This window comes from Rattus norvegicus, chromosome 8 (genome assembly GCF_036323735.1).
Source record: "Rattus norvegicus strain BN/NHsdMcwi chromosome 8, GRCr8, whole genome shotgun sequence".
NCBI classification, from domain to species: domain Eukaryota; kingdom Metazoa; phylum Chordata; class Mammalia; order Rodentia; family Muridae; genus Rattus; species Rattus norvegicus.
Window position 1 is genome coordinate 127627923 of NC_086026.1, and position 26568 is coordinate 127654490.

General features: G+C 51.7%; 1 protein-coding gene and 1 non-coding gene across 4 annotated transcripts in view; both read left to right on the forward strand.

Annotated features, from left to right (window-relative positions):
- Positions 1-17077, forward strand: part of Ctdspl (CTD small phosphatase like) — a 124522-nt gene extending 107445 nt beyond the window's left edge. For 2 of the 3 annotated variants that reach the window (XM_039081298.2, NM_001395740.1), the window contains 5 exons: positions 149-250; positions 3322-3378; positions 6850-6942; positions 10646-10831; positions 13465-17077. In XM_039081298.2, the coding sequence (XP_038937226.1) occupies positions 149-250; positions 3322-3378; positions 6850-6942; positions 10646-10831; positions 13465-13590 (564 nt within the window). In that variant the 3' untranslated portion in view covers positions 13591-17077. The remainder of the gene's footprint in view (positions 1-148; positions 251-3321; positions 3379-6849; positions 6943-10645; positions 10832-13464) is intronic. The other variant, NM_001106865.1, reaches the window with a different exon arrangement.
- On the forward strand, positions 5126-5215 carry Mir26a (microRNA 26a). Its single transcript, NR_031830.1, has one exon. It is a non-coding gene; the product is annotated as a microRNA 26a (primary transcript).
- Positions 17078-26568: the final 9491 nt, after the last annotated feature.

Here is a 26568-nt window from a genome sequence, read left to right on the forward strand (position 1 = left end):
TCGTGATAAGCTTGGCCAGGCCTTTGAGTGTTTGCTTTTGTTCCTGCCCTCATCAGTGTGGTCACCACTGAAGCATGGGTTGATGTGAGGGACTCAGACTCCTACAGTGAACTTATTAATATTGATTTTTTTCCCCCTCTTCCTTTAGCCGCCAGCCAAATACCTCCTTCCAGAGGTGACGGTGCTCGACCATGGAAAGAAATGTGTGGTCATTGATCTAGACGAAACCTTGGTGCACAGTTCGTTTAAGGTAAGTTCCACACAGTGTCACTTGCCGGGGGCTGACTTCATCCCTGTCACGTGGAAAAGGTGACAGCTTGTGGCTGTTATGACTTAACTCCTCAGGAAGACATCCCAAGACTCAGGGTTATGGTTAGACCGATCCCTGTAACCCAGGTGAATGTGGGCTGCAACCGTTGATTGTGAAAACATTGGTTCCTGGAGGCCCGTTTGGCCGGGCTGCCAATATCCCTGAGCTCTCATTGTTGCCTTGAGATCTGGGCTTCCCCACTCTAAGCCCTGTAGAAATGCTTTTAGGTTCAGGTGGTACAGGCAGTCAGGGTACCAGGACGTGACGTTTCCTGAAGTAACTGGAACACTGCACGTTTTATCGGGCTGGGTACCTGGCGGGTCATATTGAAAACTGTCTGGTAGCCCTGCTGTTCTGGGAATGTTCATGCTGGGGTTTCTTGTACCCATCACAGCTGACCCAGCGCTCACCTTCCCAGCCCATCCCAGTGGGTGCTGAGCTGCTGCTAAACTGTATCAAAGTGAACGTCAGAGGCTTTCTGATCCGGTTCCCTGCTCCCTCTCACTACCGGAGCCGCAGTGGCTACATTGTTAAGGCAGTGAGTTAACTCACCCTTCCTGAAAGGAGTTGTTTAGTAGAGACAAACGCTGATACATTTGGATGAGTGACTGGTGTGTTGGGGAGAAGCAGGGTTTGTATCTACCGGCTTTGTTCTCCTCTTTGTGGACTATTCCCTGTCAATGGAACTGCTCTGCCCTGTTCAGTGTCCCTACGCTCCTCATGTCCCCCTGCCTTGGGATGCCTCTTACTTCACTGAGGGATGGCTCCACACATAGTGGGCATCTCACCTATGACAGGCTCATTGTCATTCCTGGCAGGTCATGAGGCAGAAGAATCATTAGATTTACCTCACACCTTCCTGCAGAAAACAACATCTTCCATGTGCCCTTTCATTAAAGGCTTGGCACAAGACCAGGAGGCCATCTTTAAAGGCTTTAGAAGGTAGATAACCTAGCAGTGAGAAAGGACCTCATTCTAGCTGCTGAGGCATGTAAGACCACCTCATTACCCAGCATTCCAAGGCCCTGGCTCCTCCAGGATTGGTCCTGGGGCCACCGTGGCCTCATATCCAAGCTTGGTTCTAAATGACATTGCAACATTTTCCTTCTTCAAGCCTTTCAGAGCAGGGGTCAGGTTCTGTCACCACATGGAGAGTATCCACCCAAGCAGCTCTGGACAAACTGCCCAAGATTACCAAGGGTTCCTGGCTCTAAGGCCAGACTTTGGCAGAACTGGTGTCTCTGACCAGAGGGCATAGCCGCCCCAAGCTATAAACAAAATTTCCTCATTTCTTCCCTGGTTTCACTACTTTTTAAAATTATCTTTCACTTTGTTTATTTTTTTAACTATTTTTGTGTTGAGTGTGGGTGCGTGGGTGCCACAGTGTGTGTGTGTGTGTGTGTGTGTGTGTGTGTGTGTGTGTGTGTGTAAAGGTCACACTACGAGTTTTAGGAGCCGGGTCTCTCCTCACACCATGGGTTTCAGAGATCAAACCACATCACCAGACCGGACAGCAGCACTGGGGCTGCATCTCCTTGCCAAGCCATCTCATGGGCAGAGCTGTCTCATGGGCACCGGCTAGGCTACTTTTGCAAGTGCAGCATTCCTCGAGGTGTTTAACGTCCTCTGGGCATTTCAAAGTGTGTTGGGGAATATGTCAGTCATGAACCCCTCTCCCGTGTGACACGTGAGTTCATAGGCTCAGAAGAAGCACTGGCTTCAGCCTGGTATCAGCACGCTCACGGCACATGAGAGCTCACGACCACACTTGGAAGCTGTGACTGTCCCCTCTTACTTCACCCTGCGGAGTGCGATCCCAGAACCCAAAGCCTTTGACAATGTCTTCTTCGGTTGTTTCCTCTGACTTTCGTAATTTCTGCATTTCAGTGGTAAGATTATGAAATTTTGAGCTCACTCCTCGCCTTCCTGCCCTGAGGACAAATAAACTGAGGGCTTAAGCAGCAACCCCCACATCTGAGCATTTAGTAATGGGGTTGCAGTCTAGCACAGTTCACAGTTTTCAGTTTATACGTCAAGGAGAAGATGTGGGGGGCACTAATGGGCTTGAAGGTAGACCCAGTTTACAGTCTGACCGGAGAGCTTCTGCATGCCCTTCTCTACCCGGTGGCCACCATATGCCCAAGTCCCTCTTGCCACTAACGTGTGCCACTAACTAGATGGCTCTTTTGGACCTCTTTTTTAGTTTTTCTAATGTGCGGCATTCCATTTAGAACTGCCTATGAGCCTGTCGTTCCATTATTGTGACAACTGAAGTAATATTTTATTTTTCAAATGTGTTTAACTACTCTCCGAGAGTTACGTTCAATGCCTGTGGATTTGTGGGTGGTAAGTTTTTCTATGTTTCTTAGAACAGAGCAGTTAGGCTGGCCATCCTCCAATCCCAGAGTAGGAAGCCAGGCCAGGCCACTACGCAGGGCCTGAAGCCTGATGGAGCCATGGGGACCCATCCGACCCACCACCGTAAGCAGTTGAGGAACAAATGCTGAAAGATGGGAAGTCTACCCAGAGTCCCGGCCTGTGGCATCTGGCTTTCTGCCCGCCGTGGGTCCATGCCCTGAGCCTCCCTGCCAAGCTGCCCACACTGTGAGTCTGAGGACAAATTGTTTTTCCAGTGGTAGTGGCAACTGGTCAGCAGGCTTTCATCCCTGCCCCCTGGTGGCCATCGGTGGTTCCCCTCATCCCGTCTGGGCTCCAGAACAGAGCCTGAGCAGTCCCATTCTCTTGCCAGACTGTGCCACCCTTTGTGGTTGAGGCAGGCAGGTAACCAAGAGATTGGACTAAATGCTGAAACTCCAGGACACTCAGGACAGAAAGAAATACGACTTCCTGCTTGTTTATCTTGAGGACCTAAGGCCTGTCCCAGCGTCCTCATGAACTCTTTCCCGAAATTATCAAAACATGCATTGGTCCAGACAAGCTTCTTTCTTGCTACGATTTCCAATTCTCTCTTTCCTATCCTGTGTATTAATCACGGTCTCTTTTCTCTCTAGCCCATTAGTAATGCTGACTTCATTGTTCCGGTTGAAATCGACGGAACCATACACCAGGTAAGAAATTGGAGCTAACCTACAGTTCCAGCGGGCATTTTCCTGTAACCACGCTCCCTGTGAACGTCATTTCTAAATTTTCATTTCCGTGGTAATTCTATTCCAACTGCAGGAAACAAACTTTGTGTAATAAGTATAGTAAGCCAGGCACGGAGGCAGAGGCAGGCGGATCTCTGAGTCTGAGGATGGCCTGGTCTACAAAGCGAGTTCCTGGGCTACACAGAGAAACCCTGTCTCAAAAACTAAATAAAAAGTACAGTGAATGATTTTCGCAGACAGACACACGTTTGCTTTTTACCAGGTTCATGAGGACCCTTTCCTGTTCATAAATGTTAGGTATGATCGTTCTTTGATTTGATTTCAACTTTCAGGTGTCTCTATGCTGCCCCCTAGTCATCCCCACCGCTGGCCGGGCTTGACATCTGGTCAACTCTTATCACGAATTGCTTTCTTCTCCTAGCAACAGGGAAATGCCACCAGTCACCCACTCACGGGGCATTCTTAGGAAAAGATGTTCACTTTGATGGCGAATGCTCCCGTGTGAGCTTCTCCCTGTGGTTTTCTCCAATGTCTTTTTAAGCAAATGCTCAACCCAGAGCAAAGGGGAAAGAGTGTGTTAAGATCAGCAAGTTGCTGTGCATAATCCTGTCACCATCAGTTGGCGTGAATCTTCTTCCGGTTTTTTTGTTTGTTTGTTTGTTTTTTTGTTTGTTTTTTGCTGCTTTTTCTTTTTTTCCTCTTCTGGAAATGGCTTCGTTTATGAATGAATACATTAGAAGCATGGTAGAAAAACTCGCCTTGGAGGTTAAGGTAGACATAGCTTTGCCAGTTCTTCCGTAGGAGTGATGGGACAGACTGTCTCTCCTGTCAAACTCAAAGCCTTAAGGGGGGAATATCTGGCCTCGTATCCCAGGACGGAACATTTCCTGGTTCCTGGGCCACACAGGATGTCATATAAGGCTCCTTAACTCTTGAGTGCAGTTTAGAACCATCTGGGCCTGTGAAATTAGCTGTTCTAGCCACCCCCGTTGCCCGGATGGGAAAACTGAGACTTACTTAGGGAACGGGTTGCCTCAAGATTATATATGAGAAGTATCAGATTAAGAATTCCTGACTCCTGGGGTTGAGGATTTAGCTCAGTGGTAGAGCGTTTGCCTAGTAAGCGCAAGGCCCTGGGTTCAGTTCTCAGCTCCGGAAAAAAAAGAAAAAAGAAAAAAAAAAAAAAAAGAATTCCTGACTCCTAAGCCAGGGCTCTTTCCTTAGACTTGGTCCCCCACACCACCCCGCACCCATTACCCCCACCTACCTCTTGGGCCTGTTCTGCAGGACGCAGGACGCAGGACCTGGGAAGATGGCGCCTCCACACTTCGTGCTTTTTAAAAGCCATTGTAAAGTCAAAACTTCAGGCACCTGGGCACTTAGCATTCGCAAAGCACCCACTGAATTAACTCAACCCCACCCAACCCCAACCCCCACCCCTACCGCCTAGCAGTTAGGACTTCTGCCCTGATTGTCGTGTCTAGGGTCGAAGGGTCCTTGAAATGAGGCACAGGAAGGCTGCCCAAGTGACATGGAGAGAAAAATAAATCCTCCGCACCACGTGACCACAGCACTTCCAGCGCGCAGGACCCACCCCGGCTTCCGTAGCCCCTTCTCTTTGACAGTAGACACCCAGGGGCATCAGGGCTGAGATCAGAAACTCCAGAGAGAAGGAAGGCACAAAAGCTGGAGGGCCAAGGCCCTGGCGAAGGCCGTGGCCTTGTTCAAGTAATCCAGGATAGGCTGTGCAGGTCCCAAGGGGCCTATTCTTGGTTACTTGCACGGGGACGCGGGCCTGGACGCCTGCATCCGGGCCCAGGATCCTCCTTTCTGTAAAGGCGGCAACATCAGAGTCCCCCGTCAATCTCCCACCCTTTGCATGCAGCCAAGCTTGCTGCTCCGACAGTCCTCCAGGGGACATGGGACAGGAGGCCACACCCAGCCCCTGGCACCAGCAACAAGGAGCTCTTCGAGCAAAGCAGGCCCTGCCTCTGCTCCAGCCACACAGCTCTGCCCTCAGCCTAGCCCAGCTCAGCAGGGTCCTGGCTATTCATCTGGCCCCTCTCCCCACCCTCAGCCACAGAGCCAGGCCCCCAACCCACTTTCCCAGCCAGCCAGCCACTTTCTCTCCAAGCCTTTGCCCTAGGAAGCACCTTTCCCTGGCGTGCTGCAAACCCGTGTCTCCGTGTGGGAATTCTGCCCCGCAGTGTGTTTTCCTTGCATGTGGCTCGGCCCTGTGTATTGTCTCCCCTCCCACTGCCCTGCTTCTGTGCTGTCTGCCCTCAGAGGCCCTGTGGTTCACTGCCACCTTAACTCTTTAGCTTAACTGCCTCCTCCCCTGCACAGCCGCCCAGACTCCTCACCTCCTATGGTTGGCGAGGCACACAGGTGCACATGGGTTGCCAAGCCTCCGGGCCTCACGCTCCGATTGGAGGCTCAGTTCTCGCTCTCTCTGTCTCTCTGTCTCTCTCTCTGTGTCTCTCTGTTCCTGTCTCTCTCTCCCTCTTCCTCCCTCCCTCTCTCTCTCAGCGTGTACGCCCCTCTTCATTCAAGGTCAAAGCCAGATGTTGCTTTCCGAGACGCCCACCCCCCACCCCCCTAAAGGAGAACTATCTTGAATGAATACCCCACTGTGAGATTTCTTGTGTTCATTAATTTCTGTCAGTGCGTGCTCAAGACTGAGTGAGCACCAGCAAGGCCTCACCACATGAGTTTCTCCAGAGGATGGGGCATCCAATTCAGCCTTGTAGCTGTACCGTGGCCTGGTAATTACGTTTCGTTTTAAAGATGTAGCTGACTTCCAGTGGAATTTATTCAAGTTTTAATTGGTCCCTCCCTCTGCCCACTCCCTCTCCCTGGCTTCGCTTTTTCTCTGCCAGTTCCCTCAAATTCCTTTAGCCTCCAGAGTCAGCAGCCTGTGTGTTAGGTGAAGCCAGCCGCTGGGCAGTCCCGTCTGAGGATACACAGAGTCCAACCCTGGGAAACAGAAGCCCCTCGCCACCTACATGAGCAGGGTGACCTCCACGGTGTCCAGTGGAAAGTTTTCAAGTGCATTAATCCCAGGGGGTGGGGCCATTCAGAGTTGAAGGCAGCAGCTAGTCCTAGACTTCCAGCACCTAGGCTGCGGCCTGCGTCCACACGGGGGCTGACTCAGCACGTGCCAAGGACTGGAACATAGGATGAATGAGTGACTTCGCCTGGACACGGCACAGCTGCTGTGCTCTGCCTGCTGGCTCCGAAGATCCTCAAGACCCTGGTCAGCTTCCTTTTCTCTCTGTGAGGGTTGTCTACATTGAGACGAGGAACCCAGTGCGAGCTTCAGTAAACCGCGCATAGGCCTGGCAACAGGAGGAGGGCGCCTTGGCAGCTCTCCCAAGGCCCAGGCTGTCTCTGGCTGCCGTGACTGACAGCTCTTGTCTCCTCCCACCGCAGGTGTACGTGCTGAAGCGGCCGCACGTGGACGAGTTCCTCCAGAGGATGGGGCAGCTCTTTGAGTGTGTGCTCTTCACTGCCAGCTTGGCCAAGGTGCGTCCCCGAGATCTGCGTCCTGCTGCCTGGTGCCGACACCCAGCCCTCATCCCAACCTCTCCGCCCTCCACCACCACCACCACCCCCAAGCTGCCAAGAGCCCTTTGTTAAGGTGGAGGAAGCTATTTTTACGGTGACAGGTTCCCACCCCAGGTGGAATGGATGCAGGCCCTGCGCCCGCGCGCGCGCACACTGCTAGGCTGAGAGGCTTCTGGTTGCCATGGCGACGGGGAGCATTTGGAACAAATGCTCCATGAAGTTGCTTTATGCAGCCACCTGAAACCAGTTATTCACAGACAGAACCACAAGACCGGTCCATTGTGACTGTGGTTGTGACTGTGGAGGAATGGCTGCAGGACGCAGGCCTGGGGGAGTCTACCTCACCTGCGGACTGGCAGCTAGATGTTAAGAGGTCTCTGTGTCCCCGGGTTTGGTGGCCACAGGTTCTAGAGAGGAACAAGAGACAGGTGTCAAGTGTCACCGGCAGGGGAACTGGATGGTTTTTGGCAAATTCCTTTACTGTAGCACGTTGGTTTCCTCTTGTCTAATTGGGGACAATTCCTGATAGAGTTCATTAAATGAAGTGGCCCGTGTGGGCTGCTCAGCCCCAGACTCCCGTCAAGAAGACATTCATTGAGCCCTCACTGTCTTCTCTGCATGGCCGTGGACACTGTCACAGGGTAAACGTTCAGCATTTACCCTCCTAAGTACCGATGTCATCCAAACAAGCTTTGTAAGTGCCACGGTGTGTTGAAAGCAGGCAGACCCTAGCTCACCCTCCCAGATCCTTCCTGGGACCACCATGACTCGCCCAGAGTCATGCAATCCACTTATTGGCACCACCAGTGTCTTCGTGGGTACCTCAGAGATTCCAAGTGACCCCAGAGGTGAGTTGGGTAGTGTGCAGGTTAACCCTCTGTCTGTGTGCAGCCACTAGCAGCCCCCTCCCCCACGGCTTGCCTGGGACGGCACCCATACGCATCTGCGTGTCGGACCTTCAACTCCAGGTCCTCAACACTACTCTACCGGCCGGGGCGTTCCTGGCTGGGTGTGTACTCTGTGCTGACCAAGGCAAGAGCCACCTATTCAGCTCCACCAGCGAGGTTAGCTGGCCTCCACGGGAGCTGCCGATGGGAGATCCCAAGCCTGGGTTTTGTTCTCAGAACTCGGCCTCAAGGAAAACATCGTCCTCCCCAGTGGTGTCAAGACTAATTGCGTGAGCAGCTTCGGCGGCGCTTGTGACGCTGCTCCGGGATGCTGAGGAACCTGAAGTAATAAGCAGTTAAATAGCAAGTGGGAAGATTGCACCCGTGCGCCGGACCCAGGGTTGTTTTTTTTTTTTCCTTAGCGAAATTGAAAACTCTTTCTTGGCAGGGTCCCCAGTGTTCGCTTAAACATCCTTGTCTGGGCTGCTCTTCCTGGGCTGTTCCACCTGCCCCACCATCTGTCTCTTGAGCCCTACTTCAGAGTTATTCTTGCCCGCAGAGCCAAACCGGGTTCCCAGTGCAGCCTCGGCCTTTTCCGGCACCGATGGTCAGAGTTCTGGCCCCGGATGTTGAGTTTAGCTCAGCAGACAGGCACCAGTGTTTGCACACTGCCTCCCCACCTCTTGCCCGAGCCTGCAGGGAGAGCGCACCGACTCCCAGACTTCGAGGTTTGCTGGTTTGTTATGTACCCTTTGGTTCATTTGCCCCTCGTGCATGGCAGGACACCAAGGAGAAAGGATGAACCCCTGCCTCGGGTGTCTGTAGTCTTCATCCTGGTCTTGCAGGCCTGGAGCCCCCAGACGCTTCCCTAAAGGATGATCACCAGGACTGGAGGGACGGCCCAGCACTGGCCGCTTTTGCAAAGAATCCAGGTTCAGTTCCCAGCACCCATGTGGGCAGCTCACAACTGTCTGCAACTCCAGTTCCAGAGGATCCAGTGCCCTCTGTAGACACTATACACACGTGATGCCCATACATACATAATACATATATACATACATACATATATACATGCAAGCAAAGTGCTCATACACATACTTTTTTTTAAAATTGATCTTTTAAAAATATAAAAACCAAAAGGCTGATGGCCACACTGACGAAGAGGAGAAACAGAACCACGTTTTTTCCATCGGAGTCAACCCTTTGTAGACCGCTCACCCGCCCCTTAGCCCCTTCCCTCCTTCCCTCACAGAGTGCTCTACACTGCTCAGTAAGAGATGCAGCTGCTCCCCTTGGGATTCCTTAGAGCTGGAAGGGCTTTCCCACAGACCCAGCCACAGTGCATCCTCCCATGGCCTTTGTGACTCAGCCTCAGGTGTCCGCTCCCTCGCTCCCTCGCTCCCTCGCTCCCTCGCTCCCTCGCTCCCTCGCTCCCTCGCTCCCTCGATAGAAGGGTTGCCAGCCCTGGGGATTCCTGGCTGTGTGCCTCACTGGTGAGTGCAAGCATCAAGGGAAGCCTACAGGACAAGGGGGTGATGGGATGTGCTGTTTGCTGTGTGTTTACTCCAGAGACAGTAGGTAAACAATGGGGAGTTTCGAGCAGGGCTGAGAGAGGATGCTGTGTGTCCTCCAGGGGTTACTCTGACAGCTGTGAGGTAAACTGGGTGGGAGGAGAGGGCCAGCAGGAAATTGGAGCCTCCCAAATCAGGAGGCCTGATCCAGGAAGATGCTTTAGAACTTAAGAAATAAAGGTGAGAGTGCAGATATTTTGGGAGCTGAGACTGACAGGAACTTCTGACGGCTTCCATGGGAGAGAACCGTAGAAATGCAGTGCTTTCTAATGTAGACGGAGAGGGAATACCACAATCCTAAAACACGCCCAGCTATTCCAGGGCCTTTTTAAAAACGTATTCCAAGAGGAGATGTCGAGGTGTCCAGGTGGCTCCAGGCACTGGAACCCAGGTGGAGGTGGGAGGGAGAAACAATTCCCCGAAGTTGCCCTCTGACCTCCAGGTGTGCATCATGGTGCTTTTGTGCACATGGACCTATTCAACAATGGTAATTTATAAACAAAAGAAAAGTAGATCGGATAGAAGGCTTGGTTGGTAAAATATTGCCAAGTATCAGCAGCCGGGCAGAAAGCAGGCGTGCCCCTGTTGGTCCAGCCTTGTGAAGGTGAGGTGGAGACGGGAGCTCTGGGACTTGCTGGCCAGCCAGTCTAGACGAATCGTGAACTGCAGGTGCAGGGAGAGACCCTGTCTCAAAAAATAAAGCTGAGAACAACAGAGAAAGATGTCCAGACAATGACCTCTAACCTCCACACCCATGCATACAGGCACACATGCGCGCGCACACATACACACACATAAACATCCATGCACACAAGCACACACACACACACACACACACACACACACACGACTTTAGGCTTCCCCTCTCCTTGCCCTCCTCCCTCCCCAGGCTCCCCTACCTTTAACTTCTTCTGTCTAGCCTTCTCTGGGCAGCTGCCAAAATTTATAGCTTGCCAGACCTGGGCTTTTTTCTTTCCAAATCTAATAAAATACACGAAAACAGAAAGTCTGAACCTGATGTGGTGACTCATCACGGTCAGCGCACAGGAGACTGAGGCCCAGGGGGGCTCCCTGCTGGACTGCAAAGCGAGAGCACATCCTAAACACCAGCACCCCCAAAAACGAATGTGGGTCTTGGTGTCACAGGTCATAGCCTCCGGCCCCCCCAGGAGCCTCCCCTTCACCGGGACTCTGTCTTTCCAGTACGCAGACCCTGTAGCTGACCTCCTGGACCGGTGGGGCGTGTTCCGGGCCCGACTCTTCAGAGAATCCTGTGTTTTCCATCGAGGGAACTACGTGAAGGACCTGAGTCGCCTGGGACGGGAGCTGAGCAAAGTGATCATCGTGGACAATTCTCCTGCCTCCTACATCTTCCATCCTGAGAACGCAGTAAGTCAGCCCAGGGGGGGAGCTGGAGGCCCTGTCTGGGCGGCAGCTCAATAGCCAGGTCTGAAGTGTGGGCTCAAGGCGCACTCTGGGCTTGGTGCTTTTTCTCATTTTAACCCCCCTCCTCCTCCTCCATAACTGAGATGACAGAGACGCTGCTCTCCTGGGAGCTATGGAGAACTCCGTGCTTAGGCCCATGCTCAGGCCTAGCAAGGGCTCAGCTCGGCACGATGCCTCTTGTTATGGAGTGGGCTCTGTCAGTCGGTCAGAAACCTCATGGAGCTGCCCACATCCCTATGACCTCTCAGACTCAGGGGTAACCCCTCAACCGAATGAATAAAGCAATTTAGAAATGGCTGGCCGTCAGACCATCAGCTCTGCCACCTCAGAGTGATGCCACAGAAGCCCAGGCAGGAAGGCTCCCGACAGACAGCTCCCTGGAGCATGGCTACCCTCGGTGCCTGCTCACCAGGGTGGTATGGTTCGCAGAGCAGGAGGGTGGTGCTCTCTGTTACTAACTGGGCACCTCCAGGAAGAAGAGAGCAGCCAGGGTCACCACACCAAGCCCTGAGATCAGGCCCTGAGAAGCAAACATGTTTCTCAGGCTCACCCAAGCCTGCAAAAAAGATCTCCCTTTAAAGCCTGGAATTCTACAGCTCCCCTTATTGTGGGGGGAGAACACCTCTATTCAATTAAATGGTTAAAATAACTTTTTTTTTTCTCGGAGCTGGGGACCGAACCCAGGGCCTTGCGCTTGCTAGGCAAGCGCTCTACCACTGAGCTAAATCCCCAACCCCATAACTTTTTATTAAAAGGTAAGAAAACAAACTGCCTTACATCTAAACATGTTTACATTGCCGGGTGTGGCGGTGCACACCTTTTATCCCAGCACTCGAGGCTGATGAGTTCTCTAAGTTCAAGGCCAGCCTGGGCTACATAGTGAGAACCTTTAAATATATAAATAGGTCCATGTTATCAAGTCAATCAAAGTCCAAGTTATGAACCTGGTGGTTGCCTCTGGTAGATGAGGAATACGTGTCCTACAGTCACAGCGCCCTTCCCACACTCCAAAGGAACTCCTGTCCTCCAGTCACACTGTCCTTCCCACACTCCACAGGAACTCCTGTCCTCCAGTCACACTGTCCTTCCCACACTCCACAGGAACTCCTGTCCTCCAGTCACACTGTCCTTCCCATACTCCACAGGAACTCCTGTCCTACAGTCACACTGTCCTTCCCACACTCCAAAGGAACTCCTGTCCTACAGTCACACTGTCCTTCCCACACACCGCAGCTGTTTCTGGCATTATCTCCTGGACACATCTTGTCCCCAACATCTTTTTGTTGTTATTGTTTTGTTTTTTAAAGATTTACTTATTATATGTAAGTACACTGTAGCTGTCAGAAGAGGGCATCAGATCTTATTACAGATGGTTGTGAGCCACCATGTGGTTGCTGGGATTTGAACTCAGGACCTCTGGAAGAGCAGTCAGTGCTCTTAACCGTTGAGCCATCACTCCAGTCATTATGGTTTTTTGTCTTAATTACCTATTTGTGTCTATGAGAGAGAACATGCACATGGGTGCAGTACCTGTGGAGACCAGAAGAGGGTGTCAGAACCCCTGGAACTGGAGCTACAGTTGGCTGTGAGTTGCCAGATGTGGGTGCTGGGGACTGAACTCAGGTCCTCTGCAAGAGCAGTACATGTGCGCCTAGCCACCAAGACATTTCTCTGGGTCCTCTTTTTAATTTTTTAAAGACTTTATTTTGTTTTTCTTCGTGTGTGTGTGTGTGTGTGTGTGTGTGTGTGTGTGTGTGTGTGTGCGCGCGCTCGCGCGCCCTTATGTACACATGCAGTACCAAGAGAGGCCAGAAGAAGGCGACAGCTTCCCCTGGAGCTGGAGGGAATCAAGAGTCACTTCATGTGGGTACTCAGAACCAAACTCCTTTGGAAGAGCAACATCTCTTCTTGGCTAAGCCATCTCTCTAGCCCCTTCTTTTTTCTTTTCTAACAAAAATATGTCGTAGGTGAGGCCATTGGCATTGTTAGAGCAGTTACCTAGCAAGGCCCAGGGTTTAATCCCAAGGACTGGAAGTAGAGTAGTACTTAAATCCCTTTGTGTTTCCTCACATTTCCTTTTGAATCTCTTCTCTGACCTCCTAGCTGCCTTCTGCCACCGCCCCTCCCTCCTCTACCTAAAGCTTATGGGAAACCTTGACATTTCCATGTTTACCCGGTTACTGCTAAGCCTAGGCAAGAATTCTCTCCTTCTCTTTACACACAGCTTAGAGCAGTACCCTCAATTAGAGGCCTGGTGTTCCTGACAGGCCCTGTGGTTGGTGGTTGGCAGAAAACCTCAGAGAGGCGTCTGGGGCTCTGACAGGCAGCGGGCCAATTCAGCACAATAAAAAGAGCTTTGGAAAGGAGCAGGAAGCGAGTGGCTCTCTTTTCTGCAGCCAGAAAGCTAAAGAGAGCAAACACACACAGTGGGGGCCTCTGCCTCACCGAGGGTCTCCTGCCTGTGTCAGTCTGCTTCAGCTCGAGCAGTAACTCTGGACCGACTGGTTACAGGCAGGTGATGGTACTGGTGTCCCCCACGAGTCTGTAGGGCAGCCTCCTCACGCTCTGTCTTGCAGGTGCCTGTGCAGTCCTGGTTCGATGACATGACAGACACGGAGCTGTTGGACCTCATCCCGTTCTTCGAGGGCCTAAGCAGGGAAGACGATGTCTACAGAATGCTCCACAGACTCTGTAGCAGGTAGCCCTGGCCTTGGCCCGTCTGTGCCTGTGCACTCACTCTGGAACCCCTGGCTCAGGGGACCCGCCCGGCCTCCGCTCCCCGAGTGGAGCCTGGGAAGACTCCACGCTTTGGGCCACAAGGTGAATGTCTCCATGCCTACCTGGTTTGTTTGTTTTTTTGTTTTGTTTTTTTTTTTTAAAGAACAGAAACAACTATTTTAAAGAAAAAAACAAAACTTTTAATAGATTTCATAAGCGGACGTGCATTTTACCAGATTCGATTTTCTTAAAACATACCAAAAAGAAAAAAAGAAAAAGAAGAAGAAAAAAAAAAAAACCCAAGACTTTGATATCCTTTCAACTGACCTCCCCTTCCCAGCAGACAACCTGTCCTCCTCTTCGTCCCGGTTTGGAGCAGCTGACCCAACTCAGAATCTCTTTCCTACAAGATGAAGTGCCTTTTTTGAATGTTATTTTAAGCTGAAAGTTAATTTTTGTATACAGCCTATTTCCAAACATCTTTTAGTCTTTTACAGTCTTAGATACTTACTCTGAGAAGACGAAACAGGACCATTTTATAGAACCTGGTAGCTGTGTGGGGGTGGGTGGGGAGGGTGTGGTCAGGGAAAGCAGTGGGTCACAGGAGCCTGCCTCCCAACATGTCTGACTGTCCACTGTGGCACGCATGGGCTCTGGCTCCCACTGACAGGAGCTTCCTCCTGACTGTCACTGTCTGCACTCGTTTCTGACCAGTCTGGAATGTGCCTGCCAATGGCCTGATGCTTTAGGAAACAGCCGGTTCCTCTCGTGATGGTTTCTGAGGTTGTTAAAATACATCTTGAGGTTGCCGGGTTTTTTTTTTTTTGTTTTTTTGTTGTTTTTTCTTGCCCTTGGGAAGTGACATCGTGTCGTCACGTGTGCTTTTCCCCACGACTCCACGCGTCTGTCCCTTGCTGTTCTGTTGTCACTGGTGTGAGGAGAACAGTTAGAAAAAACCCTAAAGCCCTTGGGTCGTGAAGCTCTTCCTTTCTAAAGCTGGGGTACACGTGGGGCTAGCTGCTACTGCACTCCTGCCACCAAATGGAAATGACCAGCGGCTGTTACACTGTTCCTTAGCCACTGTGCCTATGCTTAGAAGACGCTCGCCGCTAAGCTGCAGACTCGGACAGGGTCAGAAACAGGTGTCCCAACCCATCAAGCATGGCATCGTTCTTTGGACCCAGCCAGTGCCAAGAATGCTGAAGGGCACGACGGTTTAAAAAAAAAAAAAACAAAAAAACAACTGAAGGGCCAAAGCACTGCTCGGATGTGGCGTTCACTGCAGTCAACATCAGAGCCTGAGGTAGAACTCTCGGGTCTTGCTTGAGAACCTGTGGCCTCAGCCGGCCTCCTTGCTGGTGTGGCTGGCTCAAGTCTGCCACTCAGCCTCTTTGGAAGCACACCCTCTTCGAGCCAAGGGTTAGAGAAGCCTGCCGGGATGGGAGACTCATCCCTCCAAACCAGGGAGACCGGCTTCTCCCTGGAGCCTGGGGCTCTCCTCCCAACTGTTCCCAGTTCGGTGTTTAATGGTGCCATGTTTCGTCGCTTAAAGAACCCTTTTTGTGTTGGCACCGACGCCTTAGTCCTCCATGGGTTGGGCCTCCCTCAGCAGAACTCTGCTGGGAGTCGCTGGCATTGACAAGATTTGAAGTCAGGGGTCAAACTTAAAAAAAATGTTTTTTCTTTCATTCACAAAACAATGAAGCCAGCTACTGGGCCTGTCTTCCCTCAGTGCTTGGTCTGGGGAACCACTGTGCAATCCGAACAGGAATATATGTAGGGGTCATTCAGATCGCCTGACTGAGTGTTCTGAACCCTAAGTAAGCCCTGTGCCAATTAAAATAGAAACCGCCCCCTTGCTCAACACTCCCACAGGTAACAGCAGTTACACAGCAGATCCCCACACACCATAAACCCCCGTGGAAAACCAGTCGTTAACCAATCCCACTGCCTTAAGTGTCCTGGGTGTTTCAGTGTCTGCTGTGTGTTGAGTTCCACACAGAACGAGGCCTGGACGGAACCTCAGATCTTTGCCTGAGCCTCTTTGTGTCGGTGTCACGGGGCCTTATTTAAAAGGGGCGGGGTGGGGGCAGAATGGACTAAACTTCCAGAATATTTCAGGGGAACCGAGCCTAGAAGTAGTGCTCTACTTCAGGCAGGTTCGAGGCTAACCCTTGGCCTTACAGCTCCGGGGCTGTGTGTCCTCATGCACTCCTGGCAGAGCTTACCGGTAGGGAGCCCTGTTCTTGCCACCACAAACTTGGAATGTCTTGGGCGGGTGGCAGAGCTTCTGAGGGTTCTGAAATCTGCACCTTATTTGACCAAGCTCCAAAATGCCAATTTTTTCCTTTTTTTTTAATTAAAAAAAAATTCCGCTTTATGTACATAATTGAAAAAAATCTATATTTTTAATCAGTTACATGTAAATGAAGCAATAGAACTCTAACAAGGCCGAGAAAGGAGACGAATGTTTTGAGGTTTATTTTCTTAAGGTAAATACGGGTATTGCTTTTAATTGTCAGTTTATTAAAATGTGGGCTTGAAAACATCATCAGCCACTTCTCTGTGCCATATCCTTCCCACGTTACCAAAACACTCCCATCTCCTTAGCCAAAAGAAACATCTCACCTCCCAAGTCCCTCGGTCCTTTCAGCCCCAGGTTAGGACCCCTCTCTTAGATGAGTACCTTCGATGTAAAGGTCTGGGACAGCGTGGCTTGGGTGGGTGGACTCCAGCCTACACCATTTGCTTGACCTCAAGTGGGGGGCTTCCTGGGCACCCCGACCCCTAATGACGTTAATGTTCTTGTCTTCCGTTTGTTCTGGAGTCCTCCATGTTGGTCTGTGGTCTCCTGCACTCGCTGTTCGTAAACGATACATTGTATCTTCATCTCCCCACCTGTCAGCAGATGGTGGTGAATCCTTTGACTGGGGGTGCGATGCCGTGAGGTGACTTTGGGGGCATGAGGACTAGGTCGCCAGGGTCACAGCATTTGAAGCTGGGGTACGAGACCTATAAGTGTGTAGAGCCTGGCAGCCTTTTACAGCCCTGTGTTTCAGAGATGGCTTCCTAATAAAATCCAGAAACACACAGCCCTATTAGTCAGACACTCGTGACGTTTGTGCCTCTGCTTCTAACGGTGCTGTGCTGGGCAGCCGGCCCGCCAGGGTTTGAGGAGACGGACGGATGGCTTACCGCGCTCGTGGTTCCCTGTGCAAAATTGCTGGCTGCCTCTGTTCCTATTTTACTGTAAATCTGACCATGCCTATCCCGGGAGTCGCCCTGAGGATAGGTAGCCCCCAGCAGTGGTGACGTGGGTGCCTGGGGAGTTACAGTTTTCTGCTGGACGTCTGAATGTGCCATTCCAGTACCACTTGGGAGTTACTACATGTTGGGATGTGCACGATGCTCGGGGCAAGTATTGTCAACCAGTGATTTCCCTCCTGCCAAAAATAAACTCGTCAAACTGCACTGTCTCGTGGTCGACCTGCTTCTCTGGAGGTTTGGCCTCTCTCCCCCACGTCCCCTGTCTTTTTTCTCCCTGCATACCCTCCTGTTGATACCTGGGGCCCTGGTAGTCCCACTTTTACAAGTAAAGTTGACATGAACAGAGCCACCGAGGGACCCCATGCCAGAGACCTGGGCACACAGGGAAGTTGGAAAACCACCCAACCCAAACTGATGGTATCTTGCAAGTGGCCACTGCTCGACCCTCTGGTCCTCTTCCCGAGTGTTGGGGACTCCATCCATCCATGAGGACTCCAGCCCTACCAACAGGCTACCATGAGGACTTTGTTCTGGGACCAGTCCTCTTAGGATATTAGCAGACATTTTATTTCCAGCCTCACCAACCCAGGGCACACTCACATATACATATCAGCCCAGGAGACCTAATATTTCCTCTAACATTCCATAACTAGTCTGTCCTGGGTGCCTACCCTTCATAGCAGAGCTGCTGCCACACAGAAAAGCATCCCTTTGATATAACCTGGTTCTGACTGTCCTCCCTGCCCCCGTTCAGTCTTTGCTCCCCTTTGTTCCCCAGTCCTTCCTTCTCTCACCTCCACCATCAGACCATCCTTGTGATACTTTGTTCCCCACTCCTTCCTTCTCTCACCTCCACCATCAGACCATCCTTTTGATACTTTGTTCCCCACTCCTTCCTTCTCTCATCTCTGCTATCAGACCATCCTTGTGATACTTTGTTCCCCAGTCCTTCCTTCTGTCACCTCTGCCATCAGACTATCCTTGTGATACTTTGCACCTCCGGATACACACAGGCTTGTGGCAGCCCTGAGGTTCAGATGCCTAGTGATAGCCCAGGCAGGTGAGAAGGTCACAGAGAGGTCACTCAACTGGGACTTGGGCTCACTGAGATGCCCTCTATTTGTGGTCTGTCTGTCTTCTGTGTGACAAAAGAATTGGAGGGTAGGAAGGGACAGCCTGGGAACAGTAGTGGGCTTGCTGGCATGACCGTATGGGCATGGAGTACCGTGGGCTGTTGGCAGGATCCCTGGAGTATCCAGACGTGCTGGCATGCTGCTTCCCCTTTGCTGGAGATCGCTACAAGTCAACAGAATGCTCAAAGCCCAGAATGGCTAAGGGAGCACCAGGCTAACCCCAGAACAGGCTGGATGCTCAGGCTATGAGGCAAGCATGCAGTGCCCCCCCCAACCTTTCCAACCAAACCCCCAGTGGCTACACTGAGAATTACTGAGGGTGAGTGTATCCCACAGTGTGGCCTCCTCACCCCACACACCACCTGGGGACTCACTTGGTTTTGTTTTTGTGAGACAGGATTTCTCTGTGTAGCCCTCACTGATCTTGAACTCACAGAGATCCGCCTGCCTCTGCCTCCCAAGTGCTGGGAATTAAAAGCCTTGTTACACCCGAAGGCTCGTCAGGTACCAGATCTTGATGGGTAACAACTCGGGGGATGAGCACACTCGCTGAGTCAGGAGGCCCTGAGTTGGAGCCCCCAGCACCTACCTAGAACACAAGCTTCTAAAGCAAGCACGAGGGCCTGGATTTGAACCCTAGAATGTACATAAGAAATGCCAGGTGTGGTGGCACACCCTCACAGTCTCAGACCTGGGGCAGCCAAGCCTGGTGGGCTCCTGGGGCTCACTGGACATTCATCCTAGCCTACCTACTTGGTAAGCTCTAAACCGAGAGAGACCTTGTCCAAAGGAGATAGGACAGCATCCTGAAGACGGCTTTCCACCTCCAGCATGTGTGTGTGTGCATATGTGCCACACACACAAACGTGCACATACACACCCTCACATGCACAGACGGAAAAAGGTAGACTCCTCAAGGCCGCCCTGGCCTCTTCAACTCAGACCTCTCAGGACCGGAGCCTTCCTTCCAACACTCCAGATGACTCCATGCGCAGCCAGGACTGGGAGCTGCTGACTCGGGACGGGAACCGTTCCAGGCCCGGCACCCACAGCACGGTTGCCATGAGCAAGGCTTTGAGAGTTGACATATAGTTTTCTTTGGAAAATGCCTCATGCGTGTTCATCGCTACAAAAGACCCTATAGAGGTACAGAGAGTGCCCTTCTTGAGCACTGGGGGCCTCCTCAAGGCTGGAGCAGTGGCAGTGTTGGGTGGGTATCCCGGCTGAGGGTCCAGAGCAATGACTCAGTAATTAAGAACACTGTTGCTCTCGAAAGCTCTTATCACGCCACTCACAACCTGTAACTCCAGTCCCCGGGGAATCCAGTGCCCTCTCCTGGCCTCGGTGAGGACCAGGCACATACATGACGCACAGACATAAGTAGGTGACCACACAGACAGATAAAAATGAAGGTTTTGTAAGCCTTGGTTCCGTCAAGCGAACGGGAGCCCAGGTCTGCCAGGAGCAGAACCCAGCTGTCCACTCCCCCTGCATCAAGGGTGGGGCAGCGTTTTCCCCCCAAGCTGCTGTCCTGGCTCTGTCCTGATGGACGTACTCCTCCGCACAGCACCCCCAGCAAAGTAGCCGTGAGGCTGTGTGCATTGCAGGGGCCTGCGATTCGTCTGTCCAGGGTACCTTAGAGCCCCCTAAGACCCACAGGACATGACTCCCAGGTGCTGAGTCACTTCTCTCTTGTCCTGCAGCTAAATGTGGGGACCCAGCACCCTACAGCTGGCCCACAGCAAGGGGTCAGAGTGGAAGGGACAGGATCAGGGTATCTCCGAGCACTCCAAGTGACTCCCTGAGAGATTACACACCAGCTTGGGAGAGACTAGGTAGGTAGAGGGGGAGAGGAAGGGGAGACATGGGGTTAGAGCCTGGAGGGTGGGGCCTCCTTGGGGCTACGCCCTAGGCTAAGTCAATATTGATGTGGAAAACTTAGGAGATAAGCGGGCAAGAATAGAGTTGCCCCAAATCCCTGAGAACTTACAGGGTAGGGCTGTAGGGCTGTAGGGCTGCCTGGGTCACAGAAGTAATGGGATGAGGAACTCACCAGACAGGGTCAGGTAGGCAGGCTCAGTCGGACTCCAAACTAGCAGCTAAGGACTAAGGATTAGGGTGGGTATGTCTATGAGGGAAGATGGCCAAGCAGAGTGAATGGACCAGATCCCTGTTCTTGCTGTAGGGAAGGGGAGAACGAGAGAGAGGGGAAGAGAGGGAGGGAGGGAGGGAGGGAGGGAGGGAGGGAGAGAGAGAGAGAGAGAGAGAGAGAGAGAGAGAGAGAGAGAGAGAGAGAGCCAGCCCTGTACCCTCCATGTTTCGGTCTCCTCACTCTGCCATAGGTATAATGGCCACAGCAAGGCTGATCCAAGCCTGACACCAAGAGTCAGGTTCTAGTCTATCTGCCATCTCTGCAGGCTCTGCCCCCAAAGGCGGGGTGCAGGAGCATAGGTGGTTTAGCCCAGGCAGTATCCTCTGGGTCCTAGGAACCCAAACTTTTGAGGAGAGGGACTTTTGGGGAAACCTTGTGACTACTACCATTAAGCTGCTGGGACTGGTTTGTGCTAGGTGGAGTATGCTCCCCAAACTAGGGGGCTGGAGGGGTGTCACCCACTGGGAAAGAAATGTCATCTCATCTTTATTTTATTTTTGGGTTTTCAAGTCAGGGTTTCACTGTGTAGCCCTAGCTATTATTTTGTAGACCAGACTGGCCTTGAATTCACAGAGATTCACTTGCTTCTGCCTGCCAAATCCCAAATGCTGGGATTAACCCACATTCCCCCTTGGGGAGGAAAGGTTTTATTTCATATTCCATTACTGAAGGAAGTCAGAGCAGGAACTGAGACAGAGGCCATGGAGGAACACTGCTACTGACTGGCTTACTCAGACGGCTTTCTTACAGATTCCAGGATTACCTGCCCAGGGGCTGCGCCGCCCACAGTGGGCCAAGCCCTTCCACATCAACCATCAATCTAGAAAATGCCCCATAGGCTTGCCCCGTAGGCCAATCTTATGGAAGCATTTTCTCAGATGATCCCAGCCTGTGTAAAGTTGACAAAGCAAAACCAAAAATGGCCAGCCAGGACACTGACCCAACAGCCATGTGAGAACCATAAATTTGGTTGGAAATATGTCAGCTCAGCAGGCCAATGGCTTCCAAAGACTCACAAGCTAAGAAAGTCATCAGACAGTGCCTGAGACCTACAGAAGGGATTTCGGCTTTTGTCAACTTCTTTTTTAAAAGAGCCTAAGAAATGACCCTAAGGTCATTCGCCAGGGGGTGCCAGAGCCAGAGACTGACTGTGGAGAAAAATTCATGCTGGTCTTCCATAAGGTATGCATGCACGCTTGCACGCGCGCGCGCGCGCGCACACACACACACACACACACACACACACACACACACACACACAGTAGGACCATAGTAACATAGTACACCAGCCACCATCCCTAAAGACATAGCACTGACAAGTCTCACTCTCAACAGGTCCACGGTCCATCAGGGCATGAAGAAGGGTCTGATCAACAGTTTCCAGAGGGCAGGAAGCAGGAAGTAGCAAATGACTGGTGGGACAGAGGCTGCTTCCGTGTGGCCCGTGGTATTTCAGCTAAGACCTAGATTCAGGAGGAACAGAGATGAGCCCTGGGGAGGCAGAACCTGGGGAAAGGACACCAGGAAGATAAGCAGCAGGAGGAAACAGAGCAGAAAGAGCTAGGTGCCTTGAAGCTATGGAAAGGACGCACAGATGGAAATCATGAGCAATGAAGGTCGTGGCCAGATATGCCGCTGGGGGCGTGGCCAGATATGCCGCTGGGGGCGTGGCCAGATATGCCGCTGGGGGCGTGGCCAGATATGCAACTAGAGGAAGGTCCAAGTAGTGTGGACCTCACTGTAGGTCTGGCAGCATGTGCTTGGGGACAAAGGATTAGTGAGAGAGGGGCAGAGGGGGAATGCTTCCCTGAAGTTCATCAAAATAGGGACAGAAAGTGATGATGGAGGTCATGGGGGAGCGTTCCTTCTGAGTATACAGAGTTTATAGAGTTTTAGTTCCAGTTTTATTCTCTAAGTATGCACATATGTGTGTGTTCGTGTGTGTGTGGTTGAGTGTGTGCTTGTGTTGTGTGTGTATGTGTATATGTGGTTTGATTATGTGTCTGAGTGTGTGCCTGTGTGTATGGGTGTTTGTATGAGTGTGTGTGTTTGTATATCTGTAAGTGTGTGTGTGTGTACCTGTGTAGTGGGTGTGTAGGGGGGTGCGGGTGTGGGTGTATGTGTATTGAGTCTATGCGTTTGTATGAGTGAGTGAGTGGGGGGGCTTTGTGTGAGTGAGTGTGTGTCTGTGTGTATGTATATGGTGTGTGCATGTGTGTGTATGTATGTGCATGTGTGTGTCAGGCATCGAGGGCAGGGGTGTGGGCACGTTCACCGTGCAGTTGCCCTTTCGGAGGCAGAGGCTGACATCCAGGTGTCCTCCTCAGTCATGTCTCCAGAGTGTCTGGTGAGCCCTTGGGTTCCTGCCCCCGTTCCCATTCCACCCCAGCCTCAGTGCTGGACTAAGGTGTGAGCTGCCACACGCAGCTTACATGGGTCCTCACGCATGTACGGTGAGTGTTCTACCTGCTGGGCCATCTTGTCGGCCCCATCGAGCTCTGCTTTACAAGTTGGGGAGGTGGAGATGCGTGTGGATGTTGGTGACAATGTCCACATGCCACAGTGCTGTACGCTTAAAAATGTAGGGTGAGGCACACCTTCAATCCCAGCACTCAGGAGGCAGAGGTGGTCGGTCTCTGTGAGTGGGAGGCCAGCCTGGCTGACACAGTGAGAATCTCTCTCAAAAAGCAAAACAACAAAAACCCGTGAGGTGGTAAAAAGTTTTGTTTTGTTCTCTGAGACAAGTCCTCCTCTGGCCCACACTGGCTTGGACCTTGCAATCCCTTTGCCTCCACCTCTGCAGTGCTGGGATTATAGGAGGGGGCCTCTATGTCAAGCATTAGGATGGTTTTTAATTTTTTAATTAATAAAAATAATTAGAATTTTAAGTGGCCTCTGTGACTTTCAGGCCATCCTAGTCTACCAGGGTATCCTGGAACTTGCATATTTATTTTGGTTTGGGTTTTTTATTTTTGTTTTTTTCCCCCCAACACAGGGTTTCTCTGTGTAGCCCTGTGTTGCAGTATAATTTAAAAAGGGCCCACTTGAGTTCCCATTCAGAGCAGGATCCACGTGCTCTGTTTCTCTGTTACCGCTTTCACACACTGTCCCCGTGGCTGTTGTTACCACGCCTGAGACTCACATCACATTCCGCAGGCCGTGTTAGCGTGGCCCCATGCCACGATAGTCCCAAGCATTCTCTAGCCTAGCACGGCTTCCTGTCACAGACTCTGTTCGCACTCCCAACCTCCCAGTAAAATCATTACTCAGCAAATTGGACCCCAACAACCAGATTTGTGTGTTAAATGCTCATTGTACAATATCCACACAAATAACTTAAAACCAACTGATAAGGATTTAAACCAACCACCAGGATAAGATATATTTCGTTCATCCAGACAAAGTTCTATACACATCCATCCTTAAGAATATTTATAACAGGGGCTGGGGATTTAGCTCAGTGGTAGAGCGCTTACCTAGGAAGCGCAAGGCCCTGGGTTCGGTCCCCAGCTCCGAAAAAAAGAACCAAAAAAAAAAAAAAAGAATATTTATAACAACCTGTAGATGTGCAGAGAGAAATCTTAACGTCCGCCTCCATGTTTTCTCGGCTGCTCCCCCTCCTCTTCGCTCAGGCCTCTCTGCCTCTCTAAAACTTTTCTCCTGCCCACCCTTCCTTCTTGTCCAGTGACAGACCTCATTCTATCCCGTACCTGCATTCACCTGCATAATGACATCAACCTTTATGTCATCCGCACGGATCCCTCGTGGAGTGGGAACTCACAGGAACCAGGACGTGCACCTTTTTTAATTATACTGCGACAGCCCTGGCTGTCCTCAAATTCACAGAGATCCCCTGACCTCTGCCTCCCGAGTGCTGGGATTAAAGGTATGTTGTACCACAGCCTGGCTTATTATTTTAATGTGAAATGTGAAGTTTAAGGTTCCATACAAGCACACGATACTTTTTTTTTCCTTTTTCTTTTTTTTTTTTTTCGGAGCTGGGGACCGAACCCAGGGCCTTGCGTTTGCTAGGCAAGCGCTCTACCACTGAGCTAAATCCCCAACCCCTACACGAGCTAAATCCCCAACCCCTACACGATACATTTTTGATGCCGTTCAGCCTCTGCTCATCTGCCTAACTCCTTCCCAACCCACCGCCACACCGCAGGGTCCGGGAGGATGACAGATTTGATGTATTCAGTTGCTTCTCTGTATCTGCAGGTTCCACAGCCGTGGATTTGATTAACTTGAATAAAGACCACTGGAGGGAAGGTTATGATTACTAAACTTGTTTAGACTGCTTTCCTTGTCTGTCCCCTGGGTGTGACAACCGTATACATCATGATGCTGTTTTCGGTAAGTGGCCTAGACATGACTGAGTGTAGGGAAGGCTGAGGGAGCCGTGTGTAAACACTGGCTCATTATCTTGTAGGACAGGCTTAAGCAGCCATGTGCTTTGATATCTGTGAGGGACCAGAATTAGTCTCCCTACAGATATCAAGGCAAGGCTGTATTTTTACCATGAGTTATAAAACTATGGGAGGGGCCCTGGAGGGGGGACATGCTGGCACACTCCTGTAATCATAGCACTCTGAGGCTGAAGCAGAAGGATTACCACGAGTGTGAAGGTAACCTGGGCTACATTTGGAGACCTTGTCTCAGAGGTAAAAATAAAAAGAAAGAAGGGAGGGAGGGAAGAAGAGAGGGAGGGATGGAGGGAGGGAGGGGAGAAGGGAGGGAAAAGTGGAAGGAGGGAGAGGGAAAGGGATGGGGGAAGGAAGTGAGGGAATGTACCAGGTCTGGGGGTAAACCGATCACAGTATTTGAGGAGGATATTCAGTAGGTAGTTCATTGTCATTCATAACTTGAGTTAGATCCACTAGGACCTACACAGAGGGAGGAGGAAACCACCCCACAAGTGACCGTCTGGCCTCCATACTCCATCCACCCCATGACTTGTGTGGAAGCACATGCTCCAGCCTCGAGCCCCCTCCCCCACACACACACACACTCACACTGTAATAAATAAATAAATCCAAGGACAACGACAGCAACAAAAATTAATCCAAGTCCCTCTGGCGGCAGTGAGAAGGAAGATGTAGGACCAGGAAGGCCAAAACAGAGGATGACTCATGCCACCAACTGGCTGAAGCTGGCTCCCAGAGCAGGGCAGTAGGCAGGAGGCAATATGACTACCCAGGTCACGGAGACCATGTCTAGGTGTGGGGACAGGGGAAAAAGGGGAGGGAGGGGAAAGGGAGAGGGAGAGGGAGGGTGGAGGGAGGGGGAGGGGGAAGGAGAGGTGCAGGGGAGACTCTGGGGGTTCTTTCAACCTTGGGCCTGAACTTGCAAGAAAAGTAGACATGGAGAGGGGCTGAAGCATGGGCTGTGTGCACGCTGACTTTTAGAGACCCCAGAGAAGACAGACAGACAAAGAAAAAGGGGAAGGTGTTGTCAGAACCAGCCACCACCAGCCACACTGGCAAAGTGTGGGAACTGAGGCCAGCAGATTGGGAAAGGGGAAAAGAAGGGGATGGAGACACAGGGGGACACAGGGGGACGCAGAGGGACACAGAGCCCATCACTCTCACAGGGAATACAGCATACTATGACTACTGTGAATCAGACGCAGGACTAACCAAGTTCCTCGTGACACAGCCATTCTTCACACACAGCCAACCCACAATTGCTGTTGCACATGTCCATCTGCCATTCCCAATGCTCAGGAGGCTGACGCAGGAGGATTGTGAGCTTCGGGCCAGCCTGGGCTATACAGTGTGGCGCTGTCTGACCAAAAGAAAGCAAAATAAAACATGCACTCACTGACCACTGGGCACAGGTTGGCCCGAAGTTCCTGGAATGTCCAACCCTGAGTCATGGAACTTCATAGGTGAAGATTCCGCCCCAGAAAGAGACCTTGCAGACATTGGGCAGGCAGGTTCTAGTGGTGTGGGAGGGAAGGCATGTGCTGGCTGATGCTGGCTGGTGGGCCCGAGGCCTGGGAAGTCGTGTCCTGGACAGCTCTCTTTTCAACATTCTCCTATCCCACAATCAGGAGCAACAGAGGGGCAGCCAGAGTGTGGAAGGCATCTCCTTGTTGTAGACTCCACCGGCCTCTCCCACGATGGCTATCAGGCTCCCTGGGGAGAGCCATGCTGGACAGATAGAAGGTTAGGGTCAGAAATTCTGGGAGGCAGCACCCGCATTTCCTCCACCTCCTAAAGTGACCTGCATATCACTTGACTCACTGTGGTGGTCTGAACCCCCAAAAGGATCCCAACCAAGGTGGGGGGCGGGGGTGGGGGACAGTTGACCATTTGAGCTCTCAGATGGGAAATCAGTGTACTCCACAGCCCAGCCCAGCCCAGCTCAGTCCTCCGCCCCTTGCCTTCTCCGCCCACCGGTTAGGT